Below are 16,620 nucleotides of genomic sequence, written 5' to 3'. Positions count from 1 at the left end.
GTCACCATTTATTTTATATTGTACAATTTAAATGTACGATTTCAGGTATTTAAGTAAAGTATTATTAGGAGAGAGAGAGAGCTCAGGTTAGTCAAATTTAAAACTACAGCCGTGGCTAAAAGTTTTGAGAATGACAAATATTAATTTTCACAAAATCTGCTGCCTCAGTATTTATAATGGCAATTTGCATATACTCCAGAATGTTATAAAGAGTGATCGGATGAATTGCAATTAATTGTAAAGTCCCTCTTTGCCATGAAAATGAACTTAATCCCAAAAACCCATTTCCACTGCATTTCAGCCCTGCCACAAAAGGGCCTGCTGACATCATTTCAGAGATTCTCTCGTTAACACAGGTGAGAGTGTTGACGAGGACAAGGCTGGAGATCACTCTGTCATGCTGATTGAGTTAGAATAGCAGACTGGATGCTTTAAAAGGAGGGTGGTGCTTGAAATCATTGTTCTTCCTCTGTTGACCATGGTTACCTGCAAGGAAACACTTGCAGTCAACATTGTGATGCACAAACAAGGTCTTCATGGGCAAGGATACTGCTGCTAATAAGATTGCATCTAAATCAACCATTTATCAGGTCATCAAGGACTTAAAGGAGAGAGGTGGCCTGGTGTCAAGGGCAGCAAATAAGCCACTTCTCTCCAAAAAAACATCAGGGGCAGACTGATATTCTGCAGAAGATACTGGGATTGGACTGCTGAGGACTGGGGTAAAGTCATTTTCTCTGATGAATCCTCTGTCTGGTTGTTTGGGGCATCCAGAAAAAAGATTGTCTGGAGAAGAAAAGGTGAGCTCTATCATCAGTCCTGTGTCCTGCCAACAGTAAAGGATCCTGAGACCATTCATGTGTGGGGTTGCTTCTCAGCCAATGGAGTGGGCTCACTCACAATTTTACCTCGGAACACATCCATGAATAAAGAATGGTACCAAAACATCCTCCGAGAGCAATTTCTCCCAACCATCCAAGGACAGTTTGGTGATGAACAAGGCCTTTTCCAGCATGATGGAGCACTACCATAAGGCATAAGTGATAACTAAGTGGCTCAGGGGAACAAAACATTGACATTTTGGGTCCGTGGCCAGGAAACTGCCCTGACCTTAACTTGTGGTCAATCCTCAAGAGGTGGGAGGACATTCAAAAACTCACACACCCATGATTAAACAAGGATGGAGTCCTCAGCATTGGGCCCAGAAGTTGACTGACAGCATGCCAGGGTGAACTGCAGAGGTCTTGAAAAAGGGCCAACACTACAAATATTGACTCTTTGCATAAACTTAATTGTCAATAAATGCCTTTGACACTTATGAAATGCTTGTTATTATACTGCAATAGACAATAAATAATCTGACAAAATGATCTAACTACACTGAAGCAGCAGACTTAGAGAAAACCAATATATGTGTCATTCTCAAAACTTTTGACCACAACTGTACATTACCAGACAACATTCACTCATATACATCCCAGAAAATAAGATTTTATTGTTGTTTATTTTTGCTACAAATCAACTGAGCTAGTTTTTTTATTATTATTTCCAGCCCTGGTGCTACATTTCTATTCGAAGACAAACTTTTCGTCGCGCACTACCTCTCTGTTGATCCACGCCTATGCACGACACATGGATTAAAGTTATTGAACAGAATGAGCACGTTTATAAAACAGATGTAAAATAGGTCCGTGTGTGATTTTGTTAAGTAGTCTGATTAGTAATTGTAAAATAAATTAGAGTTTATTTCGAAGAATATGTGAAAGACATGGTCGCTTTTATTCAGGCATTCGCTCAGGGCAGGGCGCTTGGGTCCTTTTTTATTTTGGGGTCCTGTTAGTGACTTCGTTCCACGTGAATCTCAATCCGAATACCTTGCTGTAGTATAGTGAAGTAGAATACTGTTATAAAGTTGATCAGAACTGTTTGTTTGTAATCTGGAAACCTTCAGAGTAAATATTTAAGCATTCCTTCATAGATGAAACTCGCATAGTAAGATTTATTCGTCTTTGCAGGGTAAGTACCGTATAGTGCGACTTTCTAGTTATAGAGTAACTGTATCAAGCAAAGGTGAATGTAGCATTCTAATGTAAGGTAGTCCAGCTCCTCGTAACACAAACTGCTTAATTAGTTGCTCACTGTGTGTGGTGTTCCTATAATTATCCTTTTCGCTGGTAATGACTGCATACCATCTATCACTGCTGTTATCTAGATTCCTACGTTGCTGGACTAGACCGTACTGCTAGTAAGTGTTCTTTGCGGCTTACCAATATTCCATGTGCCCTGGTGTTAGGTACCATGTCAACGTTCCGGAAAAAAGTAGACAATCGGATCCGTGTTCAGATCGAGAATGGCATGCTGCAGCAGCATCGTACCTTATTTGTTGTAGTGGGAGATCATGGAAGAGACCAGGTAATGTATAAATAATGATAACCTTCATCCAGAGGACACTGCCTTATGTCATTTAATTAAAAGATCTATTGGTAAAATTTCCTTGTCAAATAGAATTCAACAGTTCAGCGTTCGACAGTCATTTTGGAAAACTGGTGCCACCATGCTGAGCTTATACTTCAGAATCAGCTTTTATTCGCCAAGTGTGCTGGGGCACACAAGGAATTTGTTTCCGGCAGCTTGTGTATTTTTTTCTACTCAGGTGGTCATTCTTCATCACATGCTCTCTAAAGCCACAGTAAAAGCCAGACCATCCGTGCTGTGGTGCTACAAAAAAGAACTGGGATTCAGCAGGTTGGTTTACCTGGTGCTAGAACATTTAGGAATGTCATTCCATTTGCTGTGTTTTTGTTTAAGGCTTTGTTTAATATTTTAGATAAACCTTGTTTGGCTGTGATGTTATTTCCCCCCTTGATTGCTCTGAAGAGCACAACATACACTTTTGATAATGTTTATTTGTACCAATTGTGATTCTATGCTAATTTTAATTGCATAACATATTATTATTTGTTTAATCATTTAATAATATATTTTCTGACTCCAAATTTCAATTGCCCGTGATCAGTCATCGTAAGAAACGGATGCGCCAGCTGCAGAAGAAGATTAAGACGGGAACTCTGAACCTGAAGGAAGATGACCCCTTTGAGCTGTTCATTGCCGCCACAAATATTCGCTACTGCTACTACAATGAAACCCACAAGATCCTGGGAAACACATATGGCATGTGTATCCTCCAGGTGACTGTATATATAGCGTACTTTTAATAACATCCATAGGTTCTTAGAGGTTATAAATGTTCATTTTCTGTTTGTGTGGATTTATTTATACAGGACTTTGAAGCCCTGACTCCTAATCTCCTGGCACGTACTATTGAGACCGTTGAAGGGGGGGGACTCGTTGTCATTCTGCTCCGGACCATGAACTCCCTCAAACAGCTTTACGCTATGACAATGGTAAGCCTGTGGTCTTGTTTGGTGGTGCAGAACTCATAGGTGGAACATCTAGTCTGAAGTCCCACTTCCCCTGTTGTTTCTCCTGTCTGTCAGGATGTACACTCTCGCTATAGGACTGAAGCACACCAAGACGTGGTTGGAAGGTTCAATGAAAGGTGAGAGAGTCTTGTATAGTGTAAGCTTATGAAATCTGCTAAATAACCTGCCATTTAAATAACTGGTATAAAAACAACCATCCGTTTTGCATGCCTGTTTCTGCTATGCTGGATCAGCATATCAAGTGCAAATGCTTGACCCTGTTCGAGGGTGTGTACCTGAACACACTCTTCTAGATGTTGCTCTTTAATCAGAAATTCATGTTTTAACTGAGACGTTAAGGTACTTAAGATGTCCGTGACGTAATGGTGCATGTCAGTACAACACAGTAGAACTTTGTGTGTCTGGTACAGTTCTGTTGTATGTTCATACACAGGACGTTGATACACACTCAGGGTGGTTTTCCACCACCCTTGGTACCATACTTTTGGTACTTTGCTTTTTCCATTGACTTCTGGCCGAATACCAGTACAAAATGTTCCAGTACGTTTTTGGTTCTTTTTTCAGTTCTTTGGGGACTTGCAAACGCTTTCTTTGTCGATTTGATTGTGCAGATGGTCTGCCTCTAAACATAATACAACTGCCATCTTGTTACAAGCAAATTATAAAATCAGAAACCAACAATAAACAAAGTTAAAAAAAAAAAAAAAAAGTAAAATAATAATAGTGGATGTTCAGACAAATAAAGAGTCTCGCCTTCAGTTATCACTTTAGTTGGTACGTCCAGAGATGCTGGAACCGCCATGTCTAGCAGCCCAATAACAGTTCATTCAAAATCTCTTTGATAAGGAATCTTAGCCATTCAAATGCTAAGCTTAAAAGTGAGTGGACCTCTTGACCCTGTCTGCATGTTGTATGCATTCAGAAGCAGTCACACGATTGGCTGTTATGATGGGTAAGGGGCCAGCAAAATTCATGGGAAGCTTGCGCCCCCACCCCCCCAGCTTGGTAGAAATATACCGGGCGAGACCCCAAAGTTCAGGGTCAAGCTATATATACTTTTTTTTTTAATCCTGGGTCCAGCCTTAATGTACGCTGAGAGGAATCTGCAATGTGGGCGTACATTGTGCACAGCGTAGTGTTATATTCAGTGATTAGACCTCAAATGACATTAAGAGTTCAGTAATTGTGGATATTTAGGTGTAAGTGGAATAATATGTATGTGTTACAATACGTTTACAGTATATTTGCATATATCCCATATTTACATACATACAGTTATGTGAAAAAATTAGGACACCCATTAAATATTTAGTACTTGATTAAGAAATATCAACATATCAATATTAAATCTTGTTTCAAATTATATTTGTAGATAAAGGTGATTTAATTGCATGACCGATGAAAAAACAAGAAACAAATTCACTTGTTTCACAAAAGAAATTAACTAAGATGCCAATACCTACTGAGGAAAAAGCTAGGACACCCTGTGCCCTAATAGCTAGTATTTCCCACTTTGGCTGTAATAACTTCAATGAGACGTTTCCTATAACCATCTATCAATCTCTGACATCGACTGGCAGAAAGTTCTCCCCGCTCTCCAATGCAGAATTCCTTAAGCTGTGTGATGTTTGAAGGGTGTCTTGCATACACTTCCTCTTCAAATCACCCCACAGCATCTCAATAGGATTCAGATCCGGGCTTTGACTTGACTATTCCAGAACTCTTTCTTGTAAGCCATTCCTTGGTAGATTTACTGGAATGTTTTGAGTCATTGTCATTTGCATGATCCACCCCAACTTCAACTTCAACTTCTGGACAGATGATCTCACATTGTCCTCAAGCACCCTCTGATATGATGAAGAATTCATAGTAGATTCTATGACGGTGAGCTGGCCAGGTTCTGCTGCAGCAAAGCACCCCCAAACCATGACATTTCCACCCCCATGCTTCACAGCTCGCATGAGGTTCTTTTGCTCAAAATATGTCTTTGGTTTACACCAAACTGTCCTCTGTCACTATGTCCAAATAATTCAATTTCAGATTCATCTATCCAAAGTACATCGTTCCAAAAGTCCCGGTCTTTGTCTAGGTGGGTCTCTGGCAAACTTCAGTCTTGCCCTGGTATTTTTTTGACAGCAAGGGTTTCCTCCTTGCACAGCTCCCATGTAAACCAAACTTGCACAGTCTCTTTCTGATGGTAGATGCATGTACCTTGACATCAACTGTGGCAAGAGCTTCCTGTGTGACCCGTGATGACATTTTAGGATTTTGGGAGACTTATTTCAGCATCTTGGGGTCTGCTCTTGGGCTGAACTTGCTAGGACAGCCTGCCCTGGCCATACTGGCAGTTGTTTTAAATGTTCTCCACTTGTAAATTATTTTCCGGACAGTGGAATGGCTGATTCCAAACTGTCTTGAGATCTTTTTATATCCTTCTCAGACTCATCTGCATCTACATGCTTCTTTCTGAAGGCCTCAGAGAGCTCTTTGGATCTCACCATGGTGATCACACTCATTTCAACAAGCAAGAGCAAACCAAACTAAATAAGACAGACTCCACCAAAAAGCTCTGTAATAATGTTCTAATCATTTTCACCTGATGTGGTGCCACCTGAATCTAACTCTAGGCATTTTAAATAATAATGGATGTGAGGGTGTCCTAACTTTTTCCTAAGTTAATTAGTTAATAGTTAATAGTTAATTTCTTCTGTTAAATAAGTGAATTTGTTTCTTTTTTTTGTATAGGTGATACAGTTACATCACCTTTATCTACACATATGATTTGAAAGAAGATTTAATAGTGATATGTTGATATTTCTTAATAAAGAACTAAACATTTAATGGGGTGTCCTAATTTTTTCACATGACTGTATATGGATATGTGTGTATAAATATGAATGTACATTGTGGGTGTTTCCAGATAAATGGGTGAGAGGCAGTGCTGAGTGGATGCGAGTATAAATAAGTAGGTTTACATACTGCTGAGTGCTGGGAAAATGCTTCTTTTGAAAGTCTTGTGAAGTTCAGTGAGGTTGTTTTGGAAAGACAGGCTTTGAGGTGCAGTGGTGCAGTGACATTTTAAAGCAGTGCTTCCCATCCGCTTTGCCTTTGCCCTGGGTCCGTCTGTTCCCCCCCCAACTTTGCACTCTTTGCACTCTCACCAGGTTCATCTTGTCCTTGGCTTCCTGTCAAAATTGTGTGGTCATTGATGACCAACTCAACATCCTGCCCATCTCTAGCCACATGGCCAACATCAAACCCATCCCTCCAAAGACTCAGGTAGGGTGACCGAGGTCCTGCAGCTGTGGCTGTATCTGTACCATCAAACACGGGGAGTTTAGCTGGACAGTAGCCTGTTTTGAAGCTTTCATACTTTTTACTTGAATCTTTTTACATGATTTATCGGCAGTTTGTATCCAAACTCTGTTACTTCATGTGCTTCATTACAAAGTCACTGATTGTTCCCTATCGTGAAGTGATTGTTTTACATGAATACAATCCTGTGTGTTGTCTGCCTAGGAGGACAGTTTGTCTCCTCGGGAGCTAGAGTTAAAGGAACTCAAGTTGTCTCTACAAGATACCCAGCCTGTGGGAGTCCTAGTGGACAACTGTAAGACCCTGGACCAGGTCAGTAAGCTGTGCAACATGCATTTTGGGTGTGAGTATGTGCTTCTGCCTGCTTGTGTATGGCAGGCCTCTGTATGTGCCGTCACATGACTGTGCTTGTGGCCCAGGCCAAGGCCGTGCTGAAATTCATCGAGGCGATTTCGGAGAAGACCCTGCGGAGCACGGTGGCCCTGACGGCTGCCAGGGGCCGGGGCAAGTCTGCCGCGCTGGGGCTAGCCATCGCTGGCGCTGTGGCATTTGGGTAAAGTACCTCTGCGCTTTTTACTAGAACATAAGATATATGTCATTGATCCCAGAGGGAAATTTGTTTTTTAAAAGGTGGTACAGCTGGGATTCAGACCCAGGCTGTCCTGTTTACTAGGCAGGTTCTTTAACCGATTAAGCCACAGTGGGATTTTACATCTTCGTTCTCAACAGCTACTCCAACATCTTTGTGACTTCCCCGAGTCCGGACAACCTGAACACCCTGTTCGAGTTCATCTTCAAAGGCTTTGACGCTCTTCAGTACCAGGTAGTGCTTCCACGTGTATGTCTGTCCAGCTCTTAGCACCGTGTTCCTACAGCAAGGGAGCTCGCTAAACGTATGAGCCATTGCATTCCAGGAGCACCTAGACTATGAAATCATCCAGTCCCTGAATCCTGAGTTTAATAAGGCCGTCGTCCGAGTCAACATCTTCAAAGAGCATCGACAGACTATTCAGGTAAGAGGCTTGAATAGCGATAGACAGATGATTCATGTTTTCACTGGGGTTTTCAGCCTTTGCGTTCAGTTATTTATCATCCAGCTTTTGATGCATTAGATGAATAAAGGAACATTTCATTAGTTGTTGAAGAGATGTTTTCGCAGCCTGACTTTCTCCCTCCAAACTGACCTCTTAGTACATCCACCCTGGTGACGCCGTGAAGCTCGGCCAGGCGGAGCTGCTGGTGATTGACGAGGCTGCTGCCATTCCTCTGCCTCTGGTGAAGAAGCTGCTGGGGCCATATCTGGTGTTCATGGCTTCTACCATAAATGGGTTTGTCTCTGCTCTGTCCACTCCGGGCTGGTTGGGGTGCTCTTTGTCCCCATTCCTTGTTCCTGTCATGCCAGCGGTCATGTGACTGCCAATCTTTTGCAGGTATGAGGGAACTGGCCGCTCCCTCTCCCTGAAGCTCATCCAGCAGCTCCGGACGCAGAGTGTGGACAGTCAGCAGAGTCAATCTGCCGAGAACAAGAACAGCAGCACGGCCCGGCTGGCCGCCGGTACGCAGAGCCTCTCTCTGAGCCCCGTGTGTGTGTGTCTGCGTGAAACTCCGTGATCTTTGAGCATGAAGCAGCATGAGCTTGTCTGAAAGCCTCTCTGCACCACAGCCCGTACCCTTCACGAGGTTTCCCTCCATGAGTCGATCCGCTACGCGCCAGGGGACTCGGTGGAAAAGTGGCTCAACGACCTCCTGTGCCTGGACTGCTTGAACATCCCACGAATCATCTCTGGCTGCCCCCTACCTCAGACCTGCGAGCTGTATCCTACCAGGGTTGAGGCTGGCATCTCGTGTTCCACCATATTTATCTTGCCTTCTTGACTCCTCTTACATGTACATGAATGCTGCACGACTGGCAGTTTTACTTACACAAAAATGTTCTGAGGGCAGAAAGAAAAATGATTGGTTCAGAGAGATAACCAATCAGATTGTAGAGGAGGTGGGTCCAAGCGGCTACAGGAGGCGGGACCAAGATATCTGATTGGTTGGTCCTGCTTGCTCTGGTTACTTGGACCCACCTTCTCTACAGTCTTATTGGTTCAGAGAGATAATCAATCATTTTCCATTCTGCCCTCAACATTTTTGTGTAAGTAAACACAATAAGTGAATGCTGCCCGTTTGTGAGTTGTGGTTATAAAGCTTAACCTCTCGATGTATAGATACTATGTAAACAGGGATACGTTGTTCTGCTACCACAAGGCCTCTGAGGCCTTCCTTCAGAGGCTCATGGCTCTTTATGTGGCGTCACACTACAAGGTGAGGTTTGGCTTCGGGAACACGGGGGCGACTCATGTAGAGGGTGGCACTGGGGCATGGAAGTACTGAAGGTTTCCTGCTTGTTTTGTGCAATAAGTTTTGATGTTTATGAGACCTTCTGACTAGACAAAAGAAACTGAAGCATTTTCACTTTTGTCTTCGGATAATTCTAATTTTGATTAGCACAATCCATTTTCTTTTTCGGAATTGGGTGTTGTCTTGTATATTAAGGAGAATTGATGTTTCTCTCTCTCTCTTCTTTCAGAACTCACCTAATGACCTCCAGATGCTCTCTGATGCCCCTGCACACCACCTGTTTTGTCTCTTGCCTCCGGTTCCCCCTACCCAGAATTCCTTGCCAGAAGTACTGGCAGTGGTACAGGTAGATCCACGTTAAGCTCTGTGACATTGTTGACTTGATGTTCAGAATGCTGGGTGTTGACTATTTGCCTTGTGATTTGTCTTAGGTCTGTCTTGAGGGGGAAATATCACGCCAGTCCATCTTAAATAGCTTGTCCAGAGGGAAGAAAGCTTCTGGAGACCTCATACCCTGGACCGTCTCAGAACAGGTACAGCACAGAATGTTGGGATCAGTCTGAGAATATCCAAGCCTAAATACTGGTTTAACCTCGTACTGGAGATTCAGTAGGCTTGTTTTCCCTCTGTAGTTCCAAGATCCTGAGTTTGGCAGCCTCTCTGGAGGAAGGGTGGTACGCATTGCTGTGAATCCAGATTACCAAGGGGTAAGACCTTAAATCATTGCTTGTACAGTAGGAAGTGTCTTCAACCTCTTGTGTGCTAACAGCCTGCTGGTATTTTCTGCAGATGGGCTATGGGTCACGTGCCATGCAGTTGCTGCAGATGTACTACGAGGGTCAGTTCCCAGTCTTGGATGACACAGTGCAACCCGTTTCCAGTGAAATCACTTTAGTTAGCAGTGAGGTAAGCTAACCCCAGTGAAATTTTATGTAGTTTACAACAGTTTTATGGTTCAGTACCTTATAACTTGTTTCAAATGTAGGCCGTGTTTGTGTCTCTGAAATGGATCAGTGCTCTAATTTGAGTTTCAGCAAGTTCATTTTTGTTGGGTTGAACTGTTGGTTGAGAAAGTTAAAGCTTCCTATTTTCCCAATTTGTGCTGAAAATGTGCATATGTGTGGATGGGCAGGCGGTCGGCCTCCTGGAGGAAGTGGTGAAGCCGCGGAAGGATCTGCCCCCACTGCTGCTGAAACTGAGCGAGAGGCGGGCAGAGAGGCTGCACTATCTGGGAGTGTCCTATGGGCTTACAGCCCAGTTGCTCAAGTGAGTCCTTTTGGGGCGCTGGTGCTGCGTCTGGATTTGTCCCCGGAGTCTTCGGCACAGCTCAACGTTCTAAATGAAACCCCTTTGAATTTTGCAGGTTCTGGAAACGAGCTGGCTTTGTTCCTGTTTATTTAAGACAAACCCCTGTAAGTTAGCGTTTCATGTTCATATTAACCACTGCACTTAAGAAACCAAAACAGCGTTTTGTAGTTGTATAGTCTTTGAAGATTGAAAACTGAGGTTTATTTCTTTACCTATAAAAAAGCATGAAGCTTGTGTGCTGACTGTTAGATTTCCATTTCCAGAATGACCTGACGGGAGAGCATTCATGTGTGATGCTGAAGGAGCTCAGTACAGAGGAGGGTCAGGAGCAGGGTCAGTGGCTCCATGCCTTCTGGACCGGTGAGTCTCCTCCATTACCCCATTTAATAACTTCTTATTAACCGACTTTATTTTACCTAACTTGACATGTAAATGTGGCCACCCTCCCCCCAGACTTCCGCAGACGCTTCCTGTCTCTGCTGTCCTATCAGTTCAGTAGCTTCCCCCCAAGCTCGGCTCTTAACATCCTGCAGAACAAGAACCTCAAGGAGGAAGCCCTGCCAGGTCAGTATCCACGATGCCCACTGGCTGGTCTTGATACATTAGCTACTACTTCTCAGTTGAGTCTAACTGCTGCTCTTCAAATCTCCCATTAGGACTCAGCAGCTCAGAGTTGGCCACACAGTTCACTCCCTATGACCTTAAGAGGCTTGAGATGTACTCCAGGAACATGGTGGACTACCACCTCGTCATGGACATGATCCCGGCTCTGTCCAGGATGTTCTTTCTCAGGCAGCTGGGGGATGTCTCTCTCTCTGCAGCCCAGTGTGTAAGCAAACGGCTCAGCATTCAGAAATGTTTTACTCGTGCCGTGATGCTTTGACGGGGGTCCATGGTGTGTTCTTGCCTAGGTTAACACATCACTTTCTTTGCTACAGGCTCTGTTACTAGGTGTTGGGCTGCAACATAAAACAGTGGATCAGCTAGAACATGAGATCGGCCTTCCCAGCAGTCAGCTGATGGGCCTCTTCAACCGCCTCATCCGCAAGGTGGTGCAGGTGAGGCCTGGAACTCGAAAATGGGTCCTCTTATCCTGTCCATAGTCATGGGGCTGCCAAACTGTAGTCCTGGACTTTGGTGGGATCTTGCAGTATTTATGGGGAAAACATTGTAAGTGCTCAAATTTTAATGCAGTGCGCACCAGGGACACATTGGCACTTGGCAGGAAATGTTTGCGACATGAAACAGCCAGTATCTTTAGTCACTAGTCTTTGCTATCTTGGTTAGTGGTCAGCTTCACAGATGGTCACCCTCAATAACTGGCAGAGTAGAAAATGCCAGAGGGGCAACCTGTCACTGGAGCCCTGGAGGATAGGAGAAGAATCCCCAGCAGCCTCGAGCCTTGGCCCTGCTTTGGTCACTGTAATTGGTCATTGTGTCAATATGAAAAGATGCAGTTCAGGTCCTCAGATTATCATGCAACTTTGCTGTGAGGAAGATGGGGTCTCCATATACCTTTTGATATGCTGGGTGTTAAGTAACCAAGCACAGTTTCTTTGCAAGTCAAGTTGTCAGATGGTCACATGCTCATTCCATTTGTGTGTATTTACCTCCAGATGGAATCTGCTGTGTCTGGCTTTACTTCTAGAAGTCTTTCCTTGTGCAAATCATGTTGCCTTGTGGTGTCACGTCATGTCAAATCTGTCCCACTCTAGTACTTCAACAGAATCCAGGAAAAAGCAGTGGAAGCAGACATGGTCTCATCAAAAGAGATCACCATGGAACCAACTGTCCGATCTCTCAGTGAGGACCTGGTATGTGTTCGTTTGGGGGGGGTAATCTTCATTGGAGATAGTAGGCCAAAGTTGAGAAAAGACTCCTAAGCAGCTATCAAATTATAACCACCAAAATGATAAATGGATGTAATGATCTTATCATATTCCTGTTCTTTTCTTTAGGAAGAGGCAGCTAAGGAGTTCAAGGAGAAGCACAAGAAGGAGATGGAGCAAATCAAGGAGATGAATCTTACAGAGTGAGTCTGTCCACTCCAAGTGAAATTGTTCGGTTGTTTGGAACAGGAAAAAAAGATGCCTGTAATTTCTGTTGATTTGTAAAATTAGTTAAATCACGACTATACGCTTTAGTTATTTCATAAGGTATATGGCTCTGCTGTTTAGGGTGCAAATCTATCATTTGCTTTGCAATACATTTTTGCTAATAAAACCTTTAAAGCTTCTGAAAAGCAAATTCTAGTGAAAGTTATACTTACAGAAGGTCCTCCAATAATAAGTCATGTGACATTTGTATATATACTACACAAAATAGTGCCTCTGGTGACACATCTATTTGGTCTCATGTTTTAGCTTAGTACTATAGTGTAAAGTATGAATGCGTCAGTTAATTTAATCCACTGACATTATCATTATTTACATATGGAGGAAAAATTTGCTCCAAGTGTCAAAATCTAGAAACCTTTCTCCTGTGGCCAACTTGCAGTCTTCATTCAGAGACAAATAAGGTGGATGGATATTGTTGTTGTTGTTGTCTACTCCAAGATGGAAGTACCTAATGAAATGCATAATTTCTTTGTCTGAAAATTTGAATGTTACAACTAGGGCTGCAACAACTAATCGATTTAATCGATTAAAATCGATTATTAAAATAGTTGCCAACTAATTTAATAATCGATTAGTTGGGTCTACGTTATTATACACATAAGTACAGTGGCAACCTCCTAATTTGGGAGCAGTAAGCTAACCAAAGCCGCGGTGGCAGTAATGCACATAAACCGATTCCGACCGCCATAAAAGAAAAAAGTAAATGCACAAAAACGCCATTTACCCACCTTTTAAATTTACAAAACAGCTTTTACTCACCTTTTTTAAGATCACTAATGTTAATGATATAGTTACCCACCGTTTTTACTGCTGTGCATATAGTTTACCCACCTTAAATTTCTTGTTACCACTACACCACTGCTTAATTTCTTCACGATAGAAATTTATAGTAATATCAAATGTTGTAGTACTCAAGACCAGTTTTTGAAGGTCTCGATCTTGTCTTTGAAGCAGCCGTATTTGTACTCGTTCTTGTCAAGGACTCGGGATTTTATTTCGAGACCATAACTCTGAGAATATTCTTATTAATGAGCCGTTTACTGTCGGATTGGATAACTAATAACTGCAACCAATGGCGTTACTGCCGGCCGCATTACCCGCCCCGTCCCTTCACACACGCACATGTGTTTAAATGAACGCAGGGGAAGTCGTGGTTGTCAACACAATCAGCTATTATGGGGCTAGAAATGCGGCTACATACAGTATACCACAACGTGTTTACCCTACCATTCTATTAGGTGGGCGCCCCAAGTTAATTTTATTTAATTTCATTTTCTATATAGCTCCAGATCGCAACAGAAGTCATTTAAGGCTACCTTTCCGATAGAACAGGTTTATATCTTGTCCTTTTATTAAACAAACTAAATAGCCTTATGTTATTTATCTTATTTACAGTTCATCACTGTAGTATGCTGAAACAACCGGACACGTTTTAAAACAAAATTTGCCGCCTGCCGTTCACGGGTTTTTCGTCACCAATCGTCTTATTTGCGTTGCTCAGTAATTTTTAGCGTAAGATGCGGAAAAGGCTTTTTCTTCGCAATAAATGTTTACTTTATTTGTCCGTAATAAATGCAGACAGACTCGCTGGCGTGCTCTCTCCCACTGTCATATATGTGTATCAACATTAAATAACATTAGACAATTATTTAATAATATTCTTAGTAGCAGCAGCGGTAGTCTGTGCTTTTACATTGAAAAACTGGAGTACTGAATACATTATCTAAAGCACCATGCTGTTTGCACTTTATAAAACAAGATTTTGTGTATTTCATTACGTTGATTCAGCTGCTACAAATTATAAATTTTTTTTGTATACTCTTAATGTAGCATACATTTGTTTTTTATGTGAGTTGCTGGAAACAACTTTTGTACAAAGACAGACTGGGTTATTAAAAATTGCTGGAAATCAAATTGTTTTTTGCCCCCCCCCCATCCGATTAATCGAAAAAGTAATCGACAGATTAATCGATTATCAAAATAATCGTTAGTTGCAGCCCTAGTTACAACAATCCTGTGTTCCAGCTAACCCCACCCTCCCCTATAATCCTCTGCTAATTAGGGTGCAAATATATGATTTAACATGTAATAGATTTTTGCTGGTTAAACCTTTACAGCTTCTGAAAAGCAAGTTTTAATGACAACTGTACTTCTAGAAGGTCCTCCAACAACTCGGTTTGACAATCGTTGCTCTCCTCACTGTTACTGCAGGTACATGATCCGAGGAGATGATGAGGAGTGGGACCAGGTGTTGAGAAAAGCAGGAGACAGTGCTATCATCAGCATAAAGAGGTATGAGGAGAAGCAACGGTGTTTTCAAGGGGTCCTCAAACAGAATGATTTGGCAAGAAGGTGTTTTTTTGGTTAAAATCCTCATTATTTACTCTATTTGTACAGTAACAAGAAGAGAAAACTGGATGGTGGAAATAAACAAGAGCAGAAGTCACACAAGAAGCTGAAGAAGGGCAAAGATAAAAAGGGGAAATTCTCCAAGTAACTTTTCATTGTTGCCATGTTCTTCATGGTACAGACTTAACTACGGCCTGTGTGTTCACATCAGAACTGGATTATCTTATCTGGATTAAATTACGAAGTTAAGCCTAAGAACACCAAGACCATAGGAGCTAGTTATTTAGGTCCTTTGGAAGGATGGCCTAGATTTGTATCATACGAAGAAACTTTTTTTTTTTAAATCAGTTTTTTGCTTGAAATATCAAGCAGTCTTGTGTGTAGTTCTGTTTAAATGTGCCAGGCTGAATAATTGGTTTTATTTGTCACTTTTGGTTCAGTTTTGTTGTGTTCCATGAGAAAGTGGGGGAGGGAGGTTAAGTGATTAAGTATTTTATTTATGTTCAGTAAGCTGAGCAACCAGGAGGCTGTTTGCATGGAAATGTTTTAAGATACTTTGGGGATCCCCCTTTCCCGACCCAATCTGCAACTCCTGCTCGATTTGTAGCATGTATGCACACCACCTCAGCAGGCAGAGATTTCAGTATTCCTCCATAACAGGTTAAAGTCAGCAGTAAATCAGGTCAAAAGCAGAAAAACATGTGTTTGGGTATTGTGTAAGAGGGGCAAAAGAAATCAGAACAAATGGAATACCACAGTAACCCTAGAACCAACACTTATTATGGTTTAAGAGGCCCCACAGGCAAGGTTATTGTGGGCTACATTTGCATTGAGCTTACCAGGCCATCATGCAGTCTTGAAAATGATGGAATTGATTGATCTTTTCACTACTTAACAAAAAATAAGGATTATTATCAACACCTGATAATTTTGGGACATATTGTCCCAAAAACGAAGCCGCAGTGCAGTATGGGAGCATTGTTAGATTTTCACGTCTCTAGAATTAACTCAGAATGGTGCAAGAAACAAAAACATCCAGGGGGTGACATTTCTGTGGACAGAAATGCCTTGTTGAAGAGAGAGGGTAGAGGAGAACGGCCTAACAGGTTCAAGTTGACAGAATGAGTATGGTAACTCAGGTAACCACTCTGTACAATTATGGTGAGTAGAGAAACACCTCAAACGTAACATGAGGAGGTGGATGGGCTACAACAGCTGATGAACATGTCAGGTTCCACTCCTGTCAAAAACAGAAAGCACCAAGTCACAGAGCAAAAGTAACCTCAAAATAGTTTCAGGAACATGACTGAATTTAGTGTTCTTCAATGTTCTTCCTGGTCACCAGATCTAAATCCAACAGAACACCTTTGGGATGTGGTAGAACAGGACATTCTCAGCATGGATGTACAGCTGACAAATACGCAGAAACTATAATGCAATAATGTCAGCATGGATCAAAAACTCAAAGGAAGGTTTCCAACATCTTATGGAATACTTTCCATGAAAAACAGCCTGTTTTGAGACCAATGGGAGGCTTTACTAATTAAATGTTCCTAATGAAATGCTCAGTGAGTGTTTTTTGTGATGTTTTGGGGATGGTCAGCAAAGACACTGGGTTGTAATGATCTATGGGCTATCGGCATGCCACACATATACACCGTTCAATTTTTTTTTTATGTGTGCAGCCATCTATTTTACGTTGTAAATAAGTGTTGTACCCGTGTGCCATTTGATCGTGGGGT

At 42.2% G+C, this 16,620-nt stretch overlaps 1 protein-coding gene across 1 annotated transcript; it reads left to right on the top strand.

Moving 5' to 3' along the window:
• The first annotated feature begins 1,809 nt into the window (after positions 1-1,809).
• Positions 1,810-16,446, top strand: nat10 (N-acetyltransferase 10). The gene is made up of 29 exons (XM_023842124.2): positions 1,810-2,016; positions 2,294-2,412; positions 2,654-2,745; positions 3,017-3,188; positions 3,282-3,404; positions 3,498-3,559; positions 6,608-6,722; positions 6,963-7,070; positions 7,178-7,311; positions 7,488-7,581; positions 7,673-7,771; positions 7,950-8,086; positions 8,189-8,313; positions 8,422-8,572; positions 8,972-9,068; positions 9,334-9,450; positions 9,536-9,637; positions 9,737-9,811; positions 9,894-10,010; positions 10,237-10,370; positions 10,468-10,516; positions 10,676-10,772; positions 10,866-10,976; positions 11,069-11,241; positions 11,351-11,470; positions 12,128-12,226; positions 12,371-12,444; positions 14,741-14,821; positions 14,927-16,446. The coding sequence occupies exons 2-29, from the start codon at positions 2,299-2,301 to the stop codon at positions 15,024-15,026; spliced, it is 3,072 nt and encodes a 1,023-aa protein (XP_023697892.1). The 5' UTR covers positions 1,810-2,016; positions 2,294-2,298; the 3' UTR covers positions 15,027-16,446.
• The last annotated feature ends 174 nt before the right edge of the window (positions 16,447-16,620 follow it).

This window comes from Paramormyrops kingsleyae, chromosome 13 (assembly GCF_048594095.1).
Source record: "Paramormyrops kingsleyae isolate MSU_618 chromosome 13, PKINGS_0.4, whole genome shotgun sequence".
Taxonomy (NCBI): domain Eukaryota; kingdom Metazoa; phylum Chordata; class Actinopteri; order Osteoglossiformes; family Mormyridae; genus Paramormyrops; species Paramormyrops kingsleyae.
The sequence above is the reverse complement of the archived record's forward strand: the minus strand, read 5'-3'. Positions and strand labels throughout refer to the sequence as shown.

Excerpts from the sequence above, each read along its gene's own strand:
- nat10 (XM_023842124.2), top strand. The coding sequence starts at position 2,299 with ATGTCAACGTTCCGGAAAAAAGTAGACAATCGGATCCGTGTTCAGATC. Across the intron at positions 2,746-3,016 it reads AAAGAACTGGGATTCAGCAG|TCATCGTAAGAAACGGATGC; the intron begins GTTGGTTTACCT and ends GCCCGTGATCAG. Across the intron at positions 3,560-6,607 it reads GTTGGAAGGTTCAATGAAAG|GTTCATCTTGTCCTTGGCTT; the intron begins GTGAGAGAGTCT and ends CACTCTCACCAG.